Source organism: Excalfactoria chinensis, chromosome 1, assembly GCF_039878825.1.
Source record: "Excalfactoria chinensis isolate bCotChi1 chromosome 1, bCotChi1.hap2, whole genome shotgun sequence".
Taxonomy (NCBI): domain Eukaryota; kingdom Metazoa; phylum Chordata; class Aves; order Galliformes; family Phasianidae; genus Excalfactoria; species Excalfactoria chinensis.
In genome coordinates, this window is record NC_092825.1 from 163,073,524 (window position 1) to 163,098,459 (window position 24,936).

The 24,936-nt window shown below is 42.2% G+C and overlaps 1 protein-coding gene across 5 annotated transcripts in view; it reads left to right on the forward strand.

The window, feature by feature from the left end:
• STARD13 (StAR related lipid transfer domain containing 13) overlaps nucleotides 1-24,936 on the forward strand; it is a 281,949-nt gene that overhangs the window by 238,108 nt on the left and 18,905 nt on the right. For all 5 annotated transcript variants that reach the window (XM_072361572.1, XM_072361574.1, XM_072361573.1 and 2 more), the window contains 6 exons: nucleotides 3,725-3,796; nucleotides 5,788-5,869; nucleotides 13,563-13,626; nucleotides 18,968-20,340; nucleotides 21,972-22,145; nucleotides 24,201-24,360. In XM_072361572.1, coding sequence (XP_072217673.1) covers nucleotides 3,725-3,796; nucleotides 5,788-5,869; nucleotides 13,563-13,626; nucleotides 18,968-20,340; nucleotides 21,972-22,145; nucleotides 24,201-24,360 — 1,925 coding nt within the window. The remainder of the gene's footprint in view (nucleotides 1-3,724; nucleotides 3,797-5,787; nucleotides 5,870-13,562; nucleotides 13,627-18,967; nucleotides 20,341-21,971; nucleotides 22,146-24,200; nucleotides 24,361-24,936) is intronic.

Below are 24,936 nucleotides of genomic sequence, written 5' to 3' on the forward strand. Positions count from 1 at the left end.
ATACTGATGCATGTCAGTATTTGCAAGTGAGTTATTGCCTTGCCTCGCTAATGAATGAATGTCATTAGCTGCTACCCAAGCAAGTGGAAAATTATCCATGACTGTTTTCAGGCGGTAGAACAGTACAGTAGTGCATAAGCAAAAACCCACCATTGGATCAGCTGGGCATGCAGCCTTTTGCTTACAGAACCCCACAGTTTCACTTTCCCAAATTCCCAACAGAAACCAGGAGTTGCAGTCCCCAAGGCTGGGTCTGCAAACATCTGTGGCTCCTGCCAAGCATTCAGCACAAATCTAGGAACCATGTCCTTGCTCAAATCACTCTTCTCTGTGTCACAGCCCTTCTTTGTGCAGTTGACAGTCTGTGAACACGTGTGGTTATCCAGGTGCTTGCAGGATTGCACCAAAGCAGCGCAGCTGCTGCAGGCTGGCTTTGACAGCTGCTTTAGCTTGGACGTGGGAGCAGAACCAGACCAATGCTGCCAAAAATATTTCTACAACCCTCCATTGACACCTTCGGTGAGGTCTTTTTGGTGCTCTGCTCATCTCTTCCTAAATAAGTCTTGGCTGATGGTTAACTAGCAAGCAGCAAAAAGCAAATAGAGGATGTTAAATTGAGCATCTCAAATTGTATTTTAAGTATTAAAATATCCAGTAATGAAAAAATCTGTATTGCATACTGAAATATAACTTGGATTAGATGCCCAAAGTGAGATAACAGAAATCAGCTTCCATCTCTGCTGAAGAGCAAATACTTGCTTGTGCCTTTTCACTCAGACTTGAATAGCAGCGAAGAGAGGAGTGGATGAAACAGGTGCCTTTAACAAGAAGAAATTCACTGATGTGAGCAAAGTCATCCTTCTGGCTGGGCCAGTAGCACATTGCACTTCTCCGTGTCTGCTCTCCTCTGATTTAAGACCTAGAAGTAAAAGAGTAAGTGAGGGGAACTGTGCAGCGATACATGTCCGAGACATGGTGTGCTGGAAGTTAGATTTGTGAATCTCGTTCAGATCTGCATCTGTTTGTTTGAGGTGATCATTCAGAAAATCAGAATACTCCCAGTAGACACCTTCATGGAAGAGGCGGTCGAAGATTTGAAGGCAGAAGTTAATGTGTTGATCAGTTTGAGTTTGAGGGGGTATGTAACAGTATGTTACAAAGAGCCTTTAAAAGCAATAACCTTAAACAACAGTAGACTCAAACAAGTAGTGAGTGGGTGAGATTGTTGCCTCCAATTATCCACCCACTGCAACCGAAGATTTTTCAATCTCCCTTGAGCTGCAGAAAGATTCCTCAGCAAGCTCCTCTGAGCAGCCAACTGCAAAAAACCATTGAAATATGATAAGCATAAAAGAGCATTAAATGGTAGCATTCTCCATCACCCACAGTCTGTTAGTTGTGCTTCCAGGCTAGATGAAGCTACAGTGTACGTACAGCTGCTGTGAGTTGTAAAATGCATTTTGAAATGGGATTGATTCGTCTGCGTTTCACAACATTGTATTAAGCAAAAGGAAAAGTATAAAGCCTTGTCTTTTCTGCAAGCATTTAATAAAAATATTCAGCCTCACTGGAACATAATAGAGATGTGCTTTCAGCACACAGATGTGCAGTAGTGAGAGCCACGTTTTATGTAAGCTGCTCATTCTTTTGTGCAGTGTTAAGAACTGAATGTACTTTCATGCTCCGTTTTTTGGCCTTGACATGAGCTAATGTCAAAGCAAATGAAGAGCTGGTGGCAAATCCTATTCAGCAGTGCTAATGATTGTGGCCATTGCAGAGCTGTTCCTGGCTGTCTAATCATCTTTGGGAAATTGAGCTTTTGATAAGTAGACCTTGCATTCCAAATTTTTATTTCTACAGCAAAATTCACTGGTGTGATTCAGTGTATGAAGGATCAGAAAAAGGTGTGTGGGTCACATACTGCAGAGTGGATTCAAAGCTGGTTTTATGGTGAGCTTCAGTGGGTAAAGTCATTAGGAGGATTTGAACAGGGCTGCATGGGGAAAAAATTTGTGTCAGCATCTCCTGTCTATAAAAGAACATTTTAGTACAAAACAGATTTGTGACTGGGCTATTTTTGCATGCAAGGCAGAACATGCAAAATAACAATTGTGCCTGACTTTATTTTTCTAGTTCCATTGCTTGTTTTATATTTGGGGTTTCATATTATGACTGCCTAGATTTTACAGCTGCAAATGTGCCAAAAACTCTTGTCTGATTCATTCAGGTCGAATAATAAGCAAAATAAATGTCTACTTTCTTCAACACCTGAACATTCACTCAATTCCCTAGCTGACATACATCTAGTATTTGCAAAAATAAGACATGCAGGTGTGTGTTTTGACTTTGATTTTTTAAAGCAGAACCAGTCAGGTGGTAATTATTTGAGTGGCAAGGAAGTGCTGCACAGATTTCACTGGCAATCCACATGGATCTGGGTGTTCCTCTGTTTTTAATTTTCTTGGTAAAAACTGAGTGACCGTAATATCAACCTAAATAGGTTATCACAGAGGTCGAGAAATATCTGTGTCTTGAGCATGGCTTTTTTCCATTCCCCCATACTCAGCTATCCCTGCTGTCAGCCTCAACCTGAGGGACAGATCTCTTGTCCGACTGGTGATTCCTCTTCCAAGAAGCTAGTTTACATCATAGAATCGTTAAGGTTGGAAAAGACCTCTAAGACCATAAAGTCCAACCATCAGCCCATCCTTACCATGTCCACTAAACCATGCCCCTCTGTGCCTCATCTACACATTTCTTGGACACCTCCAGGAACGGTGACTCCACCGCTTCCCTGGGTGCCTGTTCCAGTGCCTTACCAATGAAAGCTGTTTGAAATGGAAAGCTAGTTCAGAGCAGAGCAAGCTGTGCCTGTGCTTCAGGGAGAAAATAAGACAAATTGATTCATCTCCACACTGCTTAGTGCTAGCCTTCTCAAGAGAAGATTTGTCTTGAAGAGAGATAACTGAAGCAGTCCCAAATATGCTTGGAAGTGGACTAAAATGAAAGAAGAGTGAGTGCTCTGGGTGCAGTGCTGCAAGCTGCTGCCTGTCATGATCTTTATTTTATCTGGCTGCATACACATACCTGCAGCTAGCAGTTTATCCTTCCTGTGTTAACAGCCACAAGAGGAAAGCACTGTAAGTGATCTATCCCCCCTATTCTAGACAGCACTTCAAAGTGAAATGAATCAGCCTTCAGAAGTAACTGCCTATTGACTGTGGAGGGATTCAATGTAATTGAGTTCAGGTGGCTATAGGTAGGCAGGTGCATTCCACCTGTAGCATTACACCTGTCCGGAGCTTTTTCTGGCTTCTCTGTGAGAAGTGTTAAAAGGGGAGAAAACCTGGAGCATGTTCCCTATCATTTCATTTCCACCTGGCTTCATCTTCACCTCTCCCCAGCAGTTTGCCCATAGGGGTGGGTAGGACCCAGGGCCGCAGACCTTGCAAGCAGCTCTCCTTCCCTGTGGAGGTGAATAAAACTTCAGTGTCCTTGATTCGTGCCCCAGCCAGCTGTGCAAACCCTGGAAACCTATGGAGACAGGTGGATTTCTTTGATGGATTCTATTTTCTGATGCCATGAAAAAATACTTCTGTGTAACAACAATGCTTTTAAGCAGGGAGCATCTATTTCCAAGTCTCTTTACTATTTCCTTGTAATTAAAGAACTTCTAATGCAAAATAACAAAATGTGAACTCTTCCCTTTTCTCTTTCTCCTCAGAAATCGAAGCAAAGGAAGCGTGTGACTGGTTACGTGCAGCTGGATTCCCCCAGTATGCTCAGTTCTATGAGGGTAAGTAAGTCTTGCTCCTGTTTGCACGGCACTGAAAGCTCAATGGGTCCTTTCCAGGAGAGCTTGCAGTCAGCCAGCCCTGCATTTGAGAGAGTTATTGCTGTGGCTGGCTGCTTCACAAAGCCTCAGCTGCTGGAGTTGTATGAATGCCTAAAGAAAAGTAAGATTCCTGCCCTCAAGGCCATGGAAAAAAACGAGGATACAGCTTGTATAAACCTTGAAGGTTAGCAGAAAAAGTCCAAATACATGCCTCTCATTTTCTTTTATTATTATTATTATTATTCAAGACTTTTTAAACCTTTAGAAATGAGATGACAAATATTGAATGTTTTTGAAAATTTCAATCTCACTGAAAAAGAAAGATTGAAAACTCTGCAGAGTTACCAGAAGTAGTGAACCACTCGAGCTGTGTTTCACATTTCAGCAGTGCTAACTCGGTGCAGATGGCTGCGTCCCCTCCTGAACGCTTCTGTGGTGGGTAGATGACACAGTTGTGATCAGAATGTGTCATCCTGGAGAACAGGGCAAGTGTTTACACTGCTGCTGCACTCAGGAGCAGTTTAGGGAGTGGGAATGTTTCTTTTCTGCTCTCCATAGCTCAATGCTGATGGGGAAATTGCAGCTGATCCTCATTTTTTCCAAACTGCCTATTCTGCTCTTGCCAGAGACCAGGAGCCAGCTCAGGCCCACTCAGGCCTATTAGCCAAAGTGAAGCTCTGCCAAGCCCCACTGGATACTGGCCAGGGTCAGCTTGGGTCTGGAGGAAGCACAGCTCCTTGCACGGAGCCAAGGAGCATCGTGGGTCAGAGCCAGCTCTGCAGGGCTGGGAGTGGTGGGGAGCGCAGTGCCGAGGACACCTCTGTGGTTCCTAAAAGCCCTCTGGGGGCCTGCTGGTGCCAGTGGGCCTCACAGGTACACCGGTGTCCACACAGAGATGCCCAGACAGCTCAGCAGGAGCCAGGTGGGCTCTCTTAAATCCAGCAAGGATGTAGGACTAATAAACCTGTCACCCAGAGGTGATATAGTCATCCATCTACCACATCTACCCTCTGTGCCCAGCAGTACCTTTTGTGTCTGCATTGCAATCAGAGTATCTCACTCCCGTCTTCCCCAGAGAAAGGAGAGTCCAGTTCCTGCTGAATTCACAGGGATGTTCCAACCAAAATGCAACCCATGCTGGGCTCCCACAGTCCCTCTTACAACCAGAATGCACTCTAGACAGGCGGCCTCTCTGAAAACAAGGTCATTTTTCCAGGCATCTATTATATAAATGCTAAGCACTAGTGTCTGAAAATGCTGGCTGCAGTCCCTGTGTCTCAGCTTCCCGCTGCTGTGCCTAAACATGGCAGGGCGACCTGGAGTGCAGCCATCGCACTGGAGCCCATCCCACTGTTATGGAGCCCACTAATGTGTTGCAGCCATGTCACTTTTCATTACAAATGTCAGCTTCCAGAACACTAGTCTGGCTTTTTGGCTGGTATTGGGGGTTATAATTCAGTTCATTTTTTCATCTCTGTTACGTGTGTAGCCCTTAGTCTGAAATTGTTGTTGTTGGGAATTGCATTAAAAACAAAAAGCTCAAAATGTTCCTGTTTCATGGGAAAAGTCTATCCAGCAATTCATTAAGTTGCTCTGATGGGAACAGAGAACCTTATTGCTCATGTTGGATAATGAAAGCATGTTGGTAATTCTCTGATCTCATTTGTTTGTGTTAGGCACCAGCTAACAATTTAATATCTTATTAAAGCCAAAGAGAAATAATGTTACTGTCTCTTTGGTGCACAGGATGCTCAGCTATGCATTTAAGAGAAAAAAATAATAATAAAGTGACTGAAAGGGTCACTGATACAGCTGGAAGGGAACCAGACCTAAATGAAGTCAGTTGTACTAGATTTCAGCAAGCAAGTACACGCAAAGCTTTTTTGTTGTAGACAATTTATTTTCATTTAAATAGCAAGCAGTCGTCTTAATATTGTGTCCTTTTTTTATAGACTCCCAGTTTCCAATTGACATTGCTGCAGTAAAGAAAGATCATGATTTTCTTGACAAGGACCTTGTAGAAACACTTTGCAGGTAAATAACACCTAAAGTTTCTTTTGTGGTAGTTTAAAAACATGAACTGGTATGTTGCTTGTAGTGCAGTAGCCCAGCACAAGAGTCATAGAGTCACAGAATCATTAAGGTTGGAGAAGACACGTGACTTGAGAAGGATGCAAATCCGGTGGATTTGAAACCCCTTCACTTTTAACAAAGAACTAGCAGTGATATGAGGAAATTCTGAGTAAGTGAAGGAGTCATATTTGTGTTGCACACGAACAACTATATGTCCAAGCACATCTAAAAAGATAGAACCTCATTGCACAGAGTTCTGCAAGTACTTTCTCTGGCAGCAGTCATAACTTTCATGTTGATGTGATTCCCTTGGTACTCTCCTTTTGGCATCACCAACAGAATTAGAACCAGAACCCTGTAGCACTGCAGCTAGTATAACTATTCATCAGTCTGCCTTTCCCAGAGGCTTGTGTTTGCTCTTCTTCTAGCTTTTTTTACTCTGCCTGGGATGAATATACTGTATAGCTTTGCACCCATACTGCCCCCCAGGACTTAAGAAGCAACAATTCTATGGTAGTTCTGCGAAACCTCATTACAGAGACACTTTCCTCCTTATTTCTCCTACTCTCTTCTCAAGCTAGTTTCTTTTGCTCTCCACTTTAGTAATGGACAAAGGAGCATCTGGCCCTTAACCAAACAGGCCTTATTACATGTTATTAAAACTTGCACAACTCTAGCATCAAAATATTGAGCAAAATTCTGTTTGCCCTTCTGCAACTGTGGCTAAAGTCATCAGAGAGTACACATACGCTGTTCCATGGCACGTTGCTCTGTGCTTGCAGGTATTAATGAGGATGTGACAGAGGACCTCAGAAAGGATTTCATACAATGATAGCAAATAGGGCTGGAAGACAGTTAATCTAACCCATCTTTCCAGGTCAGGAGATGCCATCCTTCTTGGAAGATCCACAGTATTCTTGTGCATACCTATCAGAATGCTTTCCCAAAACTTCCTTGCTGCAAATTACTTCCCAGTTTTTGTTTTACAGATATGGGGAACAGAATATTTGTTTTATCCCTGTAGCAGCCTCTGTGTTTAAGAAATCCACAGGGGAAAAAAAACAAAAAACAAAAAAAAAACTGGATCCTTCAGTAATTGCCCTCAGGAATGCCTTCGAGCTTGGTTAACTACTGTTCTGTATGGCCTAGTGGGAAGGATTTCTACACGCATGCCTAAGAAACTTCTTTCCCACACATACATACATCCCACTGCTTTAACCTGGCACCCCTTTGCTGTAGTCCAACAAGTGTGAAGCGGTAGGAGGTTGAAGTCTCTTCCACCTATCTTTTCCCACAGAATTGAAGCCCCCATCCAAAATTGCAAATATGATCTCAGTCCCTGTCCCGTTGTCATGAGAGCAAGCAGTGAGTGGCAGTAATAGCATAACTCTAGGACTCTCCCCAGCCGTTCTTTTCTGAAGTACTTAGCAATAGTGATACTTCAGTTAGGATCAAAAGCACCCAAGACCTATTCAGCTAAGTGGTAACAGCTCACCTTTTTCAGACTCTGTAGACTCACATATACACATAAATGATTACCCTATTTTTACATTTATGGTGATTTCTTCATGAGTAGAAAACAGGCTCGAAATTGGTGTTCGTTCGTTTTTTCTCTTTGTTATTGAAATGCAAGATTTTAAAAACTAGAGGTTTGCTGATTACAACGATGCCTTATTTTTGCCTAAATTGAATGATGCTGCAAAGAAAATGAAAAAAGGGAAAATAAGACTGTCTAGTAACTTCTGTGATAGTTAGATTCAGAAGATAACATTCTTTGGCTTTAATTTTTGTTGAGTGCTATTAAACACTTTATAGTTTAGAAGGAAATTGCACTTTCTGTATGAGCCAGGTAGAAAGAGAATTATTATATACAGGCTGTGAAGATGTGAGAGTCGTGTTTTCAGTTTGCAGGCCTTTAATTTGCAGTAATTCAGCAGCACTAAACCTTTAGCTGAGAGTGACTGACCCATAAAAAGCAGTTGTGCCAAATGTCGAGTTTCTGGTTCACCAGAAAGAGTAAACAGTGTCAGCCTCTCCCCCTTCTACAAGCTGTGTTACTGTATTAGCAACTAAACCAACATGTCTTCCAAGTTTCCAAGCAAACTGTAACTCCTCACAGCTCGGCTGACCACAGTGGCCAGTGTTCAACCCTTGCTTTGTTGTGTTGTGGCGTTAGCACAAGGTGAATGCCAGTATATATCTATCATTCAGGAGCTGAGGGCTGTGACATGCTTTTCTGAAACAGAAAGCTAAGAAAAGGTTGGTTGTTATTCCTACAAATTACCAGGTTGGGTGCCAAACTTCCATTCTTCTTACACCCAAAACTCCCACTGCCTTCAAAGTGGAGCATGGCCAAGCCTTTGCGTTGGTTAATAGTGCATTCAGGCCATGCTAGTAAGCAAAGTAGGGTACTCCTTTTTACTGAGAGTGTAATTTTAAACACTGAATTTTGCTGCTCTTCTGGATTGAAATCAGACTCTTCACCTCATTATAATCAGCTTTCTGTGGCATTCAATATACAAGATGGTAAGAGGCACAAATGCAGAGGAACGTTTTTTACAGCAGCTGGTAGTACTTTAGTCAGAAAGCCTGTAACTCCCTGCTGCAAAAGATTTCTGTGACCTTTTTGAGATATTCTAACACTCCTGCTGTTTACAATATCATTTGAAAATTTGGCAGAGCAAAGCCCAAATTGGAGGCTTTGGTTAGAGGCGTATCTTCTTTTGCTATCAAGAGATTCCATTCAGATTTTATTGAGTAACGAACAATAGAAAATTGCCATGCAATCTGCAGGCGAGTGCTGTCAGCCCGCCAAAATAATAATTGGGCATGAAAATTTTATAGCTGGATCTCTATGTCATTTCCAAAATAGCAGCAACAAACTCTGCTCTGGGAACTTTTGTGGCCACTGTGATAAGAGGGTGAGAAGGAAAAGCCAAACCATATTGCATGTTTTGTATTCATGTAAATACAGTGGCTGGGAATATAAAGAACAAGTATGAAAAACAAGTCTGATACGAAGGTCCTAAATAAGGCTCTTTAAATTTGAACTGTGCCAAACAGCCAGCAGCCTCCTTTTTCATAGACCGTGTCTCTTTGTTAGCAATCCAGAAGTCACTGTATATGGGATAGCATACTATTAGAGTTTGAAATGGTGGCTGTATAGTCAGCACTATCTGCTGAGTTAAAATTGCTGTGGGTGCTGTTAGTAAGTCAAGGAACGACTGGATGTTGTGTTGAGGAACATGGTTTAGTGGGAGCTATTGGTAAGAGATGAGTGGTTGGACTGGATGATCTTTTAGGTCTTTTCTAACCTTGGTGCTTCTGTGATTCTGTAAGTAAGCCAGGCTCTCCAGATGCGCCATGGAAAGCCCTGCTTTGATTTTAGTAGAACGTCTCTTGTTGATCTCAAGGAGAATTGATTTGCTTTGTGTGAGCATGTAGAAGTGATAGGACCGTAAAGCAGCATGTTCTCTTCACATGCAAAACTGGTGGAGTAGGGATGTGCCAGTGCAAGCTTTCCCACCAGTACCCATGTAGTACTGGGAAGGCTTTTATTCAGTGTTCAGTTTTTGGCACAGCTCCACATAAGGAGTCGTATGTCCTCTTCCCAAATTCCATCACACCAGAGGAAGACAGCTGGGGGCATTTGTATGCAGCACCTAAACATGGCTAGGAATAATAATAAAACACAGAAATAGTGTAGGATTATTTCCCTCAGGCAGTAGTTTAGAGAGCTATAAAATGCTCTCGCTTGGTCATGATCCATAACAAAGAACATTTGCAGATCTGCAGAGGCAGGAGATGCTGCAGCCAAGGCTGTTGTCCATACCAGCCCTCCCCACCACACTGGATGTGATACCCTGTGCTGCCTTCCTCACCGGGATGTTGCGTGCAGCTGCTGAACAAATCCTGAGGAATTCATGGAGCTCCATGTTGCTTCAAAACTATTATTCTATTATCTAGATGGCTTTTCAAGCAGGGCAATGGGTTACCAACGAAGTTTTCCAGATGATCTTTGCTTCAAAATTGTGTTTATTTGTAAGCGCTGCTTGGTGCTGTACAGTATGCAAAATGCAGACATTTTCTTCAGCTGATCAGCTTCCATCAGATGGTTTAAGTACAGCACTGGGAGTGGAATTCAGAGCCCTAAATACCTGTGTCTACTGCCACTTCAGATCTGCTAAGATAGCTCACGCTTCTCCATAGGCTGGCTTGACCAAGGGCACATGCAGCACTTGAAGGCCAGGCTTGATAATTCTGGGTATCTAAAATAGCATTAGACTCCTGTTTCAGCACCTGAATCATTCCTTCTATGTTTAAGCATTGTATGAAGGGACACTTTTCAATGTAGGGATGATGTTTCACCATAGTGTTCACCTGTGATGCTCTGGAGAAGAAACATTAGCAGGGAAGTACTTACTATAGTGAATATACTCCCAGCTTCTTCTGAATGCTGCAGAGCTCTCCAAACAAGCATTCAGATGCATCCTAGATTATTTGTTTTCTGTATGGTCGCCTCTCCTGTGTTTATTTAACGTGGTGTTTGTGCCTTTTCTCAAGTCCAGGTTTTGTGTTTTGTTAGCAGGCATCCTTCACCCATGTAGTGCCTCTCTCACTTTGGCTGGGACATTAATAGCAGCCTTTTGTAGATAGAGACTTTTGGTTTAAGAAAGATTTGTTGAGGACTTGGCTGACAATCATCTAACAAGTTTAAGCAGATGAGAAAAGCTTTCTACCACTGCTGGCACATAACAGTGCATAAGAAGTTGGAACAGGCTCACTTGGATTGGAATTGTTAGTAACAGGCAAGCTAACAAATCTGATCATAAGTTCTCTAATTTCACTGGCAAATCTTTCCATGATATTGGAAGAGCCCCAGACACGAAGCCATTGTTTTGTTGATGCCTAAGTTTAAAACCTAAGGATGAGCCCTTGGCTCCCATTAAGAAGTAGTTTTATTTTTGATGGAGTTAGTTCCTTGTAAACAAGCCAGATTAGAAAGCGGCCAGGACAGTGCTGTAGCTTTCTAAGCCTCCAATTTGAGCAATGATACCGGCTTGGATAGAGCTGACCTGTCAATTCTCTGCTGAGACTCGTGCAGGAAGGCAATTGCTTTGGATGGTTTTGTTTGTTCAACCATGAGCTTTCTGCACCTTTCTGTGCTAAAGAAAAAACCCTTTTTTACAGAAATACCACAGTGCTCTCTTCAAAGTGTTAAGCTGCTGGCTGTCACTTTCTTCACGCTCTTCTCCTAAAGTGCATTGCTTGCTCTGGTGGTTTTAGATGGCAAACAGCATCCAAGTGAGTCTAAGAAGTGTTGGCTCCCACATGTGAAGTGTTTTCTTCTGTGTCTTCCAGAGAAGTGGTGAGTGCCTCTTCCCTGGAGACATTCAAGGTCAGGTTGTACTGCTCTGAGAAACCTGATGTAGCTGTAGGCAATCCTGCTCATTGCAGGAGAGTTGGATCACATGGCCTTTAAGGGTCCCTTCCAACTCAAACGATTCTATGGCAGGAACTCCGTGATAGGATTTCCCAGTCCCTGGTCTGGCTGCACTGTGGCTGATGCTGAGTCAGACAGGGTCCAGCAGACCCTGCTCTTCATCTCCAGTCTGTCAGACAGAGGAAAGAAACCCAACCCATAAGATCCAGGTAGAATTTCAGGACATACCCAGGTCTCACTCACTCTGGCAGGAAACAGAGAGTGAGGGCACTGCGGTGTTCAAGTGCATCCAGGTGCTGCTGTAGAGACCTCCTGATACGCTTTTAGTGGTGCTTCTTGCAGACTTGATGGGATTATCCTATGTAAAGTCACTGCAGCGGTTTGAATCAGATATGTGGCTGCAGGTCTGGTGTCCAGGCAGCACATCAAGCCTGTGTCTTCCAGCACAGGGCACATCACAGAGGTGTGGGGACTGAGGTCTGAGCTTCTGGTTCACTTCTCAGTGGGAGCTGGTTCACCAAATAGAAGGACTTGTTGGAGTCCTTTGAATGTGTGTCTGTGCCTTTGTGTATCTGGAGTTGATATCAATACACAGATTTATCAAAACAAGCGCAGAACGTTGCTCAGCTGGAGCCAGAGAAAATGCAACTTTGGGTTGTGAAATTCCATGTTTGGGCAAAAGATGAGTTTTGCAATTACAGATGTAACCCCTGAGGAGGAGTGTCTGGGGGCAGAAGGTTGAAGATACTATTACAAAGCCACAAAGGCTGCAATTTATTACAAGAACATGACTACCATGCGTGTGGGGCGTGCTTGTGCATTCATTATACTCACATTAATGTGATGAGCATAGGGCTTTTCTGATGTGGCGTCAGGGTTTTATTGCCCTGAGTTAAGGAGGAGCATTTTATCTGCATATGAGCAGGTGGTACTTTGCAAGGGAATTTTTTTCAGGAATATCTGCGTTTGGTGAGCCAGCTCTTTACAAGCAGTGGCAGTTTGAAAGGGTTTTTAATATTACAGGTGCCAGGGAGGAGGTTGCTAATGCCATAGTACTCTAGTGCTGTATGAGAGATTATATCACTGATGTGTTGTTTTTTTTCACATGTCCTTGTAACTTATCATACATAATTCAAATGCTGTCAGTTCTGGAGATTTGCAGCCTCCTCCTGGGGTGCAGAAACAAGGGGCAGCTGTTGCTGCAAAGACTTAGAAGATACCAGCAGCCCACTGAAGGGTTTTGAGGGCACATGCTTTGCTCACACTGCTCATATTTCAGCCCGAAATGAGGAAAATGTTTACAATTTGATGTATTTAACTCTCAGCCTCTGCTTTTAAGAAGTAGATGATTTCATGAATTCAGACTTCTGAGTATAAATAAAAATGAAGAAATGATGCTCAGCATGGTAGGTTCACTACTGAAAGAGCATGTTCTCTTGTGCTTCGTCTCTGTACGTGGACAAACACTACCACATATTCACTTTCCATCATTATTAGAGTGTCGTTTCAACCCATTATTTTCATGGAATAGCCATGGATTTAAAGAGCAGAAGTCTTGCAGAGATCTCGGTCACATCATTACGAAGAAATCATGGTCAAAAATAAGGAGAAATACTTAAAGATGTTAAATCTGTTTCCTTTGATGTGTGCTAATCTTTCTCTAAGACCCAGACGTGTAGGAAAAGAACTGTCAGCTGTGAAAGATATGTTTAATTGCTAAAAGTTCTTCGTTGTGGCAGTGTTTTAAGAGCTGTACTAACTACCAAAAGTGAGGAACTGAATCTGAAGCTGGCTTTTTGTTTTGTCTTTCACGAGTGCTTTGAAATCTCTAAATCTCCCAGTACTTACATGCAGACGTTTTAGACCAGCTATGTTATGTTCCTACAGAAAGCAGTTTACCTCCCTATTCTCTTATCATTTCCCCATACATCAGAGGTGTTTTGATCATGCCAGTTTCCTTTGTCAAGCACTGAAGTGTCTAAGAATTAAAAAGCAATATGGGAAAACTGACTATCAAGGAATGTAAAGCTAGGACTCCCTTTTAACACAGTGGTTTCGTAGGTTGGAATAATATGAGCAGTATCGTTTTCTGAAGCCTGTTGTATGCAGTTAGCGCTTTACAGGCAGATAAGAGAAAAGCTTTTGAACTTATGAAAAGTCATGCCCTTTAGTCCGAGGCAGCTAATCTGTTGAATTTGCTTTCTTCTGTAGACGACTGAACACACTGAACAAGTGCGCCTCAATGAAACTCGATGTGAACTTCCAAAGAAAAAAGGTAAGGCAACTTCATGAAATATACTGGCTTAGCCTGAGTTTTCTTGTTAACAGTTCTCAAATTTGGTTTTTTAGTAAGCTCTTAAGAGTTAAGTGTATTTAACTCTGAACTTGTGAGTCGGCGGTATCCAGGAGCAGAACAGTTTGCAGAATCTTGAAAATATAAAGAAAAAATGAAAAACTGAGATGAATACAGTGGGAACAATACCACGTTGTGTTTGAAGGGAACATGCGATACTTCAAACTTTGTGTATCTGCAATTCAAGTTAGCGGGTGAAAAAAATTGTATGTTATCCATTACTGGCTTGTTTGCCAGTGCAACGTAAGTACACAATGGAAAATGCTGCTAGGGAAAAAAATGGAAACTCCTTGAACACAAACAATAGCTTTTCTTTATTTCTTGTACCAACTTTTTCACAGTTAAGAATATGAAAATAAAACCCATCTTCTTTACAGGCTTCTATGCAGCAATGGACTTATTTGAGCTTAAAGGGTTTCAGTGGGGAATGCCGGAGCTGCCTATCGATTTTGAGTATTTTGTAACATGCCCGGTGTTAACTCTTGAACGGTTGGTTTTCTAGTCAAAAATTCCTCCAGGCGCATCAGTAACACTACAAAGATGGTGACTGCTGCTGAGAAATCTTGGTACCTATTTGTCTTTCTTAGGCTATTTGCCTGATTCTTTTTGAAGACTGCCTCCAAGAGCTGCATTGTTTTGTATTTTTGCAAACTCGGTCTGTTCATACTCAGTTTATTGTTTGAGGGACATTGTACAAAGAATGGGTTCACTTTTTAAGTATTCTACAGTCTGCTCTTGCCCTTTTGTTCCCCTGTTCACGTAGCCTAGTTAGCATGCATTTTGTTCATTTACAAGGCCATTGGGATTTCATCTCCTCACTGCCTCGGTGCTAATGGATTTTTCTTGTCTTTGCTAAATGCCAACACTTCCCACATGAAACACCCACCTCACACCTACAGGAGGAACAGTAAACTCTCCTGGCTGTAGGATCTCTTTATGATTTGGGCAGGTAGGCAATTCAGCAAGAGGTTGTGGGACAGATAGGCCATTTAGCAAGAAGTGGAGGTTGATCAGCAAAAACCAACTCACATCAACTCAAGCGGACCTGCTTGGAGCAGTTTGAGATCTGTGTACATACACACATACTTGTGCTCAAGCGAAGATATTGGAGCTGACAGAATTACAGAAAGCAGCATGTAGGTGAATGCCAACTGTCTTAAGGAAATTTTGTTTAGATGTTGTTTCCCAACTTTCTTTTGGCTTTGTTGTGAGGTTTGTTTGCTTGCTTGCTTTGTTATATGTCTAACTGAGTTAAAAATGGAGGATTGTTTTGTTATTACCATTTTTTTTGTTAAATTTTGCTGCCACTCCTTCCTTTTCTGAATGGGCTGAAACTCTCACCTGCTCTCCTGGCAGGCGACCATTTGTTTTGCTGTGGAGATGAGGCTGCCTGGTACCCCTTTATCAGCTTTATCAGCTGGGTCTGTCCTTAAGTGCACAAGGCCAGGGAGAAGCAGAGCACAGATTCCTGTGGAGAAAGAGGGGACAAAACATATTTGGGATGGCAGATAATGATCAAGTGAAAGTGGGAGAGAATGTAGGGAAGAGGAGATAAGGGAAGAAGGACTGCCAACAAAATGTAAAGGCAAGTATAAAAGCTGAAAGTTGAGTCTGGAGCTGAAGATTGAATCAACTTTTTTTTTTTTTTGTAGTAGATACTGTATTTCCTAATAGTCTTCACGGTGATCCGAACAATGAAATGCAAAATCAGCTTGCTTTGGAGGATCAGCATAACAGGTTTGCACAGGACTAGAGCAGCTGCTTGAGCAATCCACCCAAGTACAGCCAAGCAAGCTGCCAGAGGAGGTGATTGTGGAAGCCAGTGAGGGTGAGCATTCCCCACCACCTGCTTCATGCTAGGAGGTGCACTCACGCCGCAGGCTGCTCTTTTCTTGTTGGCTTCATCAATATGCACATGGAAACCCTCATATATGTGTTGCAAGTATGTCTGTAAGCGATTTGGACAGGCAGAGATTAGTTTTTGGATTAACTGCCTTCTGCAGCTGTCGATTTATGAGAATTCCTGCCCCCAGCTGGAAGAACGTGGCAAAATTCCACTGCAAATAAACCTACTTTTTGCCTTTTGTTAGCATCCCTCTGTATCTGAGGAACGTACACCCTCAGTCAAACAGCCGTGCTATTTTAAATCAGCTGTGACAAATCTGTGAGCCAAAAACACTTTCTCTTTGGCAAATGTTATCAGTCTCTCCTCAAGAAACTTGCCCCTTCTCGTCTTCCTAAGCATAACGGTATTAAATTGGCTTTTGAATGTGCTCCAAGGCTGTGCACTTGATTTTGACCTAGGTCAGAAGAAGTACACACTCGGTGCTCCAAGATGTGCTCCTCTGTGTGAAATGAATCGTGCCTTTCAGACTCTCGCCATAGCTGGTGACACGTCAGTTGGCAAAGTGCTCCCCACATTTTTGGGGGACTGCCTCATTTGTCAGGGCACTCTGATGTACAACAAGAACACTGGGTCATTCAGGATGTTTGTGGGTTCCAGAATTTCTACTGATTCCATCAGAAGAAAAAGCACATTCTGTCACAGGACACACAGTGCAGCCCAATTTGGAGTGAGTCACCATGGTAGCATTTCAGTATCCGGATAATTCATTTGTCCGATTTTTCTTCTGTTGAAACACAATCATGTTTCATTACCAATTCAAACACTACGTTAAATCTTTCTTTTTATTTCTTTTTTTTTCTTCTCAATAGCAAACACCCTCTATGTTTTCTGACTGGTCCTTTGGCAGAATGGAATCCACTCTTTGCTGTGGTTAGTTGCAAAACTTGTTTACTGCCAATGTCCATTTGGGCCCATTTCTATATAAAACCAAAACAAAACAAAACAAAAACCCTCATTTTCCTCTAAAAATTACTTAAAGTACATTCACTACCAAATTTATATTTATTTCTAACTTCTCCTGCTCTGTGTGCTCGTCTTGTTGTTTTTCACAATGTCTCCACCACTTGAGCTAGTTTCATCAACTCCAGCCTGTAAAAAATACAGTCTGTAATGTCAGAGCAGCTACAGGGATTTGTGTCTGCCAGGAATCTTCTTTAAGGTCCCTTTTGTTTGTTGGGATGTGTAATAAATACGAATGTGTCTTTTTACCCCATTGATTAGTGCCGTCAACACTTCAGCAGCAATGTGCTTTGTAGATAAAATCACCACTAAATATTTTCTAGTACGTACCCTTGTGGTTTCTAAAATACCCACTTTGTGGCACTATGAAGACCACAATAGATGGATTTTTAAGTGCCTCAGTCTGTGCAGTCGACCACTCTGTATATGCTTGCAGCAAACTGAAACGAAGGTAGAGCTGGCTGATACTGCATTTCTTCCCCACAGACAAAACAGCCAAAGTAGCATTAGCCTTCAGTAGTCCCTTTCCTGCTGGATCACTTGCTGCTTAATTTTTCTCCCTAGCTAGCAGCAGAACTAAACTATCCATTCATTCCTGCACACTAACACCAGCTGCAGGAGCGCGGTGCGTCTCAGCATTAACAGATAGAACAGGAATGACTGACCCCAACTTTCATAGCTACATTTGTACGTGATCTAAAACATCTGGCTGACTCAAAGTGATAAACCAGAAAGGGCTTACGGCAACAAGAGGACCTGACACATAGCTAATCCCAAGCTCCATCTCTTGAAGCTTCATATTATTTAAGGCTTAGAGATTCTGATAAACTTTGTTTTCCATTTTTCAATTAGACAGGCCAGCGGAGATCGTCAGAGATGGGAGATAACTTCACTATCAAAACTTCAATGAAAATTACTTCTAATAATAGACTTTTAAAATGATATGTTTTCCACTCCCAAAATAGTCTTTCTGGTTTAACACCTTGTTTTGGTCTGACAGCCTGTCGTATTTTTCTGCCTTCTGCCTGTTTCCAAGACTGAAGAACTGTGTGGATGTCATGTAGGTGAAGTTAGTTTGTTCTGCTGTAAAACAAATGTACAGGAATAATGTGGTATTAATCTGGTTGAAAGTCAAGGAAAGGATACTAATTAGCAGCTGTGGGCTTCACATCCTCTGAGTGCAGCAAGTTCAAAGCTGTGTGCTTCATACTGAAGATGTGTCTTTTTTGCTCGGGCAAGCAGATGAGAGAAATGTCATAGGGAGAACTTTTTTATCCAATTTTTTTCAAGGTACGTGTTATCTGTATTTTATATTAGCTCCTGGAGCTGCCAAAGCACAAGCACAGTACTGTATGCCTGAGACTGAGGGCTCACCTCAGCAGTGGACATTGCATCATCTAGGACTGAGCGTTGCTGCTCCCCTTTATAGAATCATAGAGTGGCCTGGGTTAAAAAGGACCGCAATGATCATCTACTTTCAATCCTCCTGCTATGTACAGGGTCACCAACCACTAGACCAGGCTGCCCAGAGCCACATCCAGCCTGGCCTTGAATGCCTCCAGGGATGGGGCAACCACAGCCTCCTTGGGCAACCTGTTCCAGTGCATCACCACCCTCTGTGTGAAAAACTTCCTCCTAATATCTAACTTAAACCTCCCGTCTCAGTGTAAAACCATTCCCCCTTGTCCTATCACTATCCACCCTCTTAAACAGCCATTCCCCCTCCTGTTTATACTCTCCCTTCAAGTACTGCAAGGCCACAATGAGGTCTCCCTGGAGCCTTTTCTTCTCCAAGCTAAACAAGCCCAGTTCCCTCAACCTTTCCTCATAGGAGAGATGCTCCAGCCCTCTGATCGTGCTGCCTCTTCCCACACCTACCCTCAGGCATACCTGAGCAATGCCTCCAAAAGTTCTTTTTTTTAACTGTTATTTTAAGCACTGCAGCTGTTTATGTGGAGATCTTGGGTACTTGAATGGCTCACGTTGCTGTAGTGCCCAGCTGCTGCCCAGTCTGTACTGCTGTGTATCTTAACACTGTCACTGCTTGGACCTTTCAAAACCTTTTGTTTTTTCTACACAGTCGCTATGAGCCTATGCAGTTTAGGGCATAGGCAAATCACCCCACAAAAGCCAAAAGGCAACGATAGGACTCATAAGCTTCCTAACAAAGATAAGGCTTTTATTACATACTTGTTAAGTTTCTCACTGCAGTCTTTACGGTACAATGAAAGGGGCTGTTATGAAGGGGCTGATGGCTGATCTTTCATAAGACTCAGTTCAAGGATGACCTTGCAAACCGTTGCTCACGTGAAATAGCAAAGTCACACTAATTACAAAAAAAAAAAGAACAATCAAGAGAACACCTGCTTTTAATGTATGCCACTTACTATTTTCTAGAGTGAAGATTCAGATGAAGAAGACCTCTGTGCTATCAGTAATAAATGGACTTTCCAAAGAACAAGCAGACGATGGTCTCGAGTGGACGACATTGATGCTTTACTTCACCAATCAGACAGACATGGATCTTCTGGGGATATTAAAATGAAAAATACAACAAGCAGTGAGAGTGTCCTTACAGATCTGAGTGAACCTGAGGTCTCATCTGTTCACAGCGAGAGCAGTGGGGGAAGTGACAACAGGAGTCCATCCAGTGTTAGCAGCATTGCCAGGGAGACCTGCAACTGCTCTGGCCAGCATGAGAGCACACTGCTACCAGACTTAACGGTGATAAGCACTGCCCTGTCCCCCAAGGACAATGTAAAGAATGAGAAACCAATCATAACCAAAACGAAAACCATCCTAAAGCGCATGGAGACACTAAAAGCAAAAGGTGTGCATGGAAAGCTAAAAGGCTCAGGAAGAACGGGTCCTTTAGAGATAAGCAGACCTGTTCTTCAGTGTGAGCCAGAATCCTTGAAGGACATGCACTGTGTACAGATAGTCAATGGGAATCTCCAAAACTTAGCACAAGATTCAGGCAAAAGAGGACTCTCCTTTTCTGCCAAATCCAGCAGTGAAAGCAGTCAGTCTGAAAACAGCAGCAGCGGGGTGAGCACGCCATGTCTGAAGGAACGCAAATGTCATGAAGCAAACAAGAGAAGTGGGATGTACCTGGACGATCTAGATGTTCTGGCAGGTGCAGCTTTACAGCAAGTCGTGGACCAAAACCGCAAAAATGAATTTCATTCCCAAGAGAACTTGGTTGTGCATATTCCCAAGGACCACAAGCCAGGGACCTTCCCAAAGGCACTTTCTATTGAAAGCCTCTCACCTACAGACAACAGTAATGGTGTAAACTGGAGGACAGGCAGCATCTCTTTGGGAAAACAGAACTGCTCTACTCCAAAAGAGGCCGGATTGATGGCTTGCTGTCCTAAAGAGAGCAGAATTAGTATTTATGACAACGTGCCAGGTTCCCACTTGTATGCTAGTACTGGAGACCTTCTGGATTTAGAAAAAGGTGAACTTTTTCCTCATTTAGATGACATTTTGCAACATGTCAATGGACTCCGGGATGTAGTAGATGGTTGGTCAAAGAATATGTTGCCAGGTCTGCCAGTTGATGATATGTCAGTCAGAGAGCCTCCATCATTACCTTTCCAGTCACCCACACAGATCACGCTTGATTTTGAAGGAAACTCTGTCTCTGATGGCCGGACCACACCAAGTGACATGGACAGAGATGGGACATCCCTGAATGAATCAGAGGCTACTGGTGTTAGGGAGAGGAGAGACTCTGGAGTGGGAGCATCTCTCACAAGGCCAAGCAGGTAGGTATCATAGTATCATAGTATCATAGTATTGTGCGAGTTGAAAGGGACCTTAGAGATCATCGAGTCCAACTCCTGGGATTCGAGCCCTCTGTGTAGCAGAGCGGCACTTCTACCCCCTGCTCCACAGCGGGGGATTCGAACCCGGGCCCCCTGGTGTTGCAAACGGGAATTCTACCGCTGCGCCACCGGAGGCACACAAGGTAGCAAGGATTAGTATGGAAATCCATCTTTTCTCTTTCGTTAACAATAAGACTGTGAAATATGATAAATGAAGCAGAAGCTCTCAGTCCAGGAGTCATAGGGTTGACATCATTACATCATTACAATTGTACTCATTCAGTATGGGAAAGGGGACTTTCCAGGGAAAGTGTGGGAGTTCTGGAGAAAATGCATCCTACTATGGAATTTTTTTTAAGTGCAGTCAGTGGAGAACTGGCCAGCTAAGGATATTTTTCTCTCTCTCTTGATCCATAATATTCAATTACGTAATAGGACACTGTATATATTTTGGAATCTTGTTTTCAATTTGTCTTTCAAATAATGAACTTCGCTGCGTATGCGTCAGTAGTCTCATGCAGCTTTTTAGGCTCTGGTTGACTTTAAAAATGAGTCCCTTTGTTCACAAAGAGTATTTCCCTACCCTGCCCCAAATCTCTTACGTATCTGGTATACGATTAACCTGTTAATAGATCAGGATGAATTCTGCAAAGCCAAGGGAGTGTGGCTCTGGGTAAAGGCCTTTGTGGATCCATACTGCTGTGGGTTTGTGTGCGCAGAAGCCAGGAGCAAATACCTGTTGCTTTCTTATCTGCAGTCAGTCTTGAATCCTCACAGAGAATTCTTCCATGCCACAGTTTATTGCTTCCCGTGGTTGCTCACCACTACCACAAGCAAGTGAACTCGGGAAAGCTGCTAAGTAAATAAGCTGTGTCAAAGTTTGTAGGAATTGTGCCAGAATTCATGTTTAGCAAAACAAGAAACTGAAAGGAGGTCTTTTTTTTTGCAATAATATATACAGTATATAGTATATATATACAGTATATATAGTATATAGAGAAAATATATTGGAATGAAGAGAAGATGTGAGTGTCTCAGTAGCTTGGTGGTTATGGCTCTTACTTAGGTGACTCAGCGTTCTCAATCCCTTCTCTGAAAAAATCCTCCAGTGTTTAAAAATAGAGGTAGTTGGAGAATTCCATCTACAAATACCTCGGTGGTTAGACTGGTCTCCTGAGAGGTAAGGGACCAGGCGTCAGATCCCATTTCTGAGTCAGGAAGAGAACGTTTTAATCTGGAACTCCCACATACTGTTGAAGTATGTAGGCTAGTGGGCCTAAGAGGTCGCACTCTGTCCTTTAGTACATGTACGAGACCCTCATCCTCTTGGGAATTTAAGGTAAAAAAAGTAAATAAAAACTTGAAAAATTCCAGAATAAAAAGATCAAACATTGCTTTGTATGCCTCCAAGCTGTATTTTCTTTCAGTTGACACACCATGCATGGTAATGTGCGTATGTTTTTGCATATTTTGTACATTTCCTTATCTCACGGTAGACTTATCTTTTTCTGCCCAAATGAGAGTTCTCTCTTTTTCTATTGTTTTTTTGTTTGTTTGTTTGTTTTCTAAAGGCAATTACGATGGCATAGTTTCCAAATTTCTCATCGTCTGAGCCACTCCATCGCATCACTTCACATCAGTAATCAGTCAGCAGCACAGCTGAACCTGCTGCAAAAATTCTCTCTACTCCGTCTTACAGCCATCATGGAAAAGTACTCCATGTCAAACAAGCATGGCTGGACCTGGTGAGTACCATCAGTAACTGGGAAAAAGATGTATTTAGAAGGAAATAGTTTTTTCCTAATTCTATTCTTTTGATAGTAAACTGAATTAATACAGTTAGGAGGTACAGTTGACAGTAACTGTAGCATTTGAAACTCTTTTAATCTGTTGCTACCTAGTGATTCAGTGGCCAGGTCAGATCCTGGAGATCTGACTTCATTCCTGTGCTCTTAACAGACAAACAACCTCAGCTTCTCTAGCAATGCTTGTGTTCCAGAAAAATAAACAGAAGTAGGAGAGTGATTGAAAGGAGGAAGTGTTTACGATAAGTCTTCCCCAAAATTGATTCGGTGATTCAAAAAGAAACATCTGCTGATAGTATTTCATGTATTTGGTATTGTTTTCTTTCTGCTTTAAAAGAACAGTTAGAACAGTTTGAAGAATTTTGAGTACAATTTTGAGTAGGGTAACCTAGGTCTGGGCTTGCATTAAACTAAGCTTGTAGTTTTAACAGCTGTGACACCTACCTGGTCACTCGGACAGTGGAGTCAGGGGAAGATGGGCCGGAATGGCGACAACATGGCCCATTTGTATCCAACCAGCTACAGAAATCTGCATGTATAATAGCGTACTGAGCCTGATGGACCACATAGACTGAGGTAGCCTGGAACAGAAATGAACATAGACAAGAGATTATAAGTATCCGAGAAATAATGAAAAGGATGTTTCTTCCTAATACTTGCATTCAGTGACCAAAAATAATATGACTTGACATTAACATTGTGACTCCCACTTTCAAAAGACTTCACCAAAATTGCCCTGAATTCTTCTGTGTGCTAAATAAGATGAGTCTGTATTCAGAAATGGAGAAGTAGATTCAGGGGACTACCTGTGAGAACTACCTCAAAAAGAACAGCCACTCCAAAAAACTGTAAGTCTAATCTGAGCAAGTCAGACTGGCTGCCTCTGTGGTCAGTGGAAGAAGACAGGCAACCTCAAAGGCATCTCATTCTATCCAAGCCAGAAGCTTTGGGTCAGGCTCACGTCACAATGGTTATAGAGGCAGTCAGGACTGCTAAGTCTTTCTGAAATCCAGTTTTAGAGCTAAAATTCAGTAAGATGAGCCTCCAGCTTGCAGTTCCCTTTTGGTGAAGTTCCCTCTGGCTATGACAAGAATTCTGTGCTGAAATGAATCTCACCTTACGTAATGCCAAACAGTCAGATTAGAATACAGCAAGTTCTAGATCTTGCTGTTTGTACTGAGGTTTCCCTCCGTGACAGATATTTCTTCAGTTTGTATAACCAGTCTCTTAAGAATTTAGAAGAAGTGGGGCTCTATAAATAGCTTAGATCTATATGCTGTTTTTTCTTCAATAGGTCATTTAATCTTAGTTTTATCTCCTTCCTACATGGAAAAGAAAATTTTCATCATATTCAGGTCATATATATATATTTTTTTTCTTTTTAATTTCACTGTAGTTATGACTCTCACAGAGGGAATCCAGTTTCTTTTGTTTTCACTATCAGTTATGGAAGAAAGCAAGCTTAACAGCTTCACTTAAGTAACTTGGCTAGAACCAACTGCATGACTCCGGGGATGCATCAGACACACAGGGATTTCCCACCATCGTTTATTACTGTAAATTGTTCAACAATAGAAATGCTAAGTTATGTAACTAATATTATAAAACATGGTTCAGTACAGTAGAGAACTGAACTTCCTTTTCTTTTAGATACCCTCTCTCTACTCTATGCTGTGCTATTCCATTGAGTCCTTAATAGATATTTTAAACTATTTTGGCTTCAGCTGGATAACAGCTACACAGTAAATGAGTTTTGCCAGTGCTTACTGTTACGCTGTGTCTTGGAGCCAGAGGCCAGCTACCTATAAAAGTTGTTAAGATGTCCATTGATTATACAGATTGTAAAGTGTTGATGTATTGCACATTGAAAATTACTTGATCATCTTTATAAAATAGGAACTCATCACAGTTACCAATTTCTGCTGGCAGTGTTACTCAGAAATGATCTGTAAATACTCAGATATTTTCATGCACTCTGTTCATATCAATTTTCAGGTCTGTACCAAAGTTCATGAAGCGGATGAAAGTCCCTGACTACAAGGACAAGAACGTCTTTGGTGTGCCTCTGATAGTTCATGTCCAGAGAACAGGACAGCCTCTTCCCCAGAGCATTCAGCAAGCACTGCATTACTTAAGGGGCAACTGTTTAGATCAGGTGAGAACTTTGCTACCAGAAATGTGGTTGATTTTTCTACAGAAACACTCTAGGCAAACAGTGGGGAACCTTTTGGTACTTAATACCAGAATTATGTGAAGAGTCTTATATCTCATGTTGGGCCCAGATCTCTTCCATAGACTTGATACTTGGTACCAATACTGATCGTTTGTTATTTTGGAATTTGTATTCAATGAATTAGTTGAATTCTTGTAGCTATAACAGTCCTGATGACTTGTATACAATGATCTGCCTTTAGGTATGATGTGAGATTTTCATGTCTATTGAGTCAGTCCTGGAAAAAGCTCAGGAGTCCCATTTTCTACTTGTATCTGCACTGCTTATGCTTCACTTTTGCCACTAAGAGTTAAATGCATTCACCATTTCACAAGATATGGTACAAAAAGTTTTATTTACTTAGCAAAGAAAGAAAAGTCCAAGAACAGAGAGCAAACTCAGCAAAATATTCCAAGTATTCTGTTGACAAAGTCAGACATATCCAGATAGATTTGGGTCAGCACGGGTTCAATGCCAAAGCCATTATGGTACATTTCCTTTTATAGCGTTCTTAGCTGC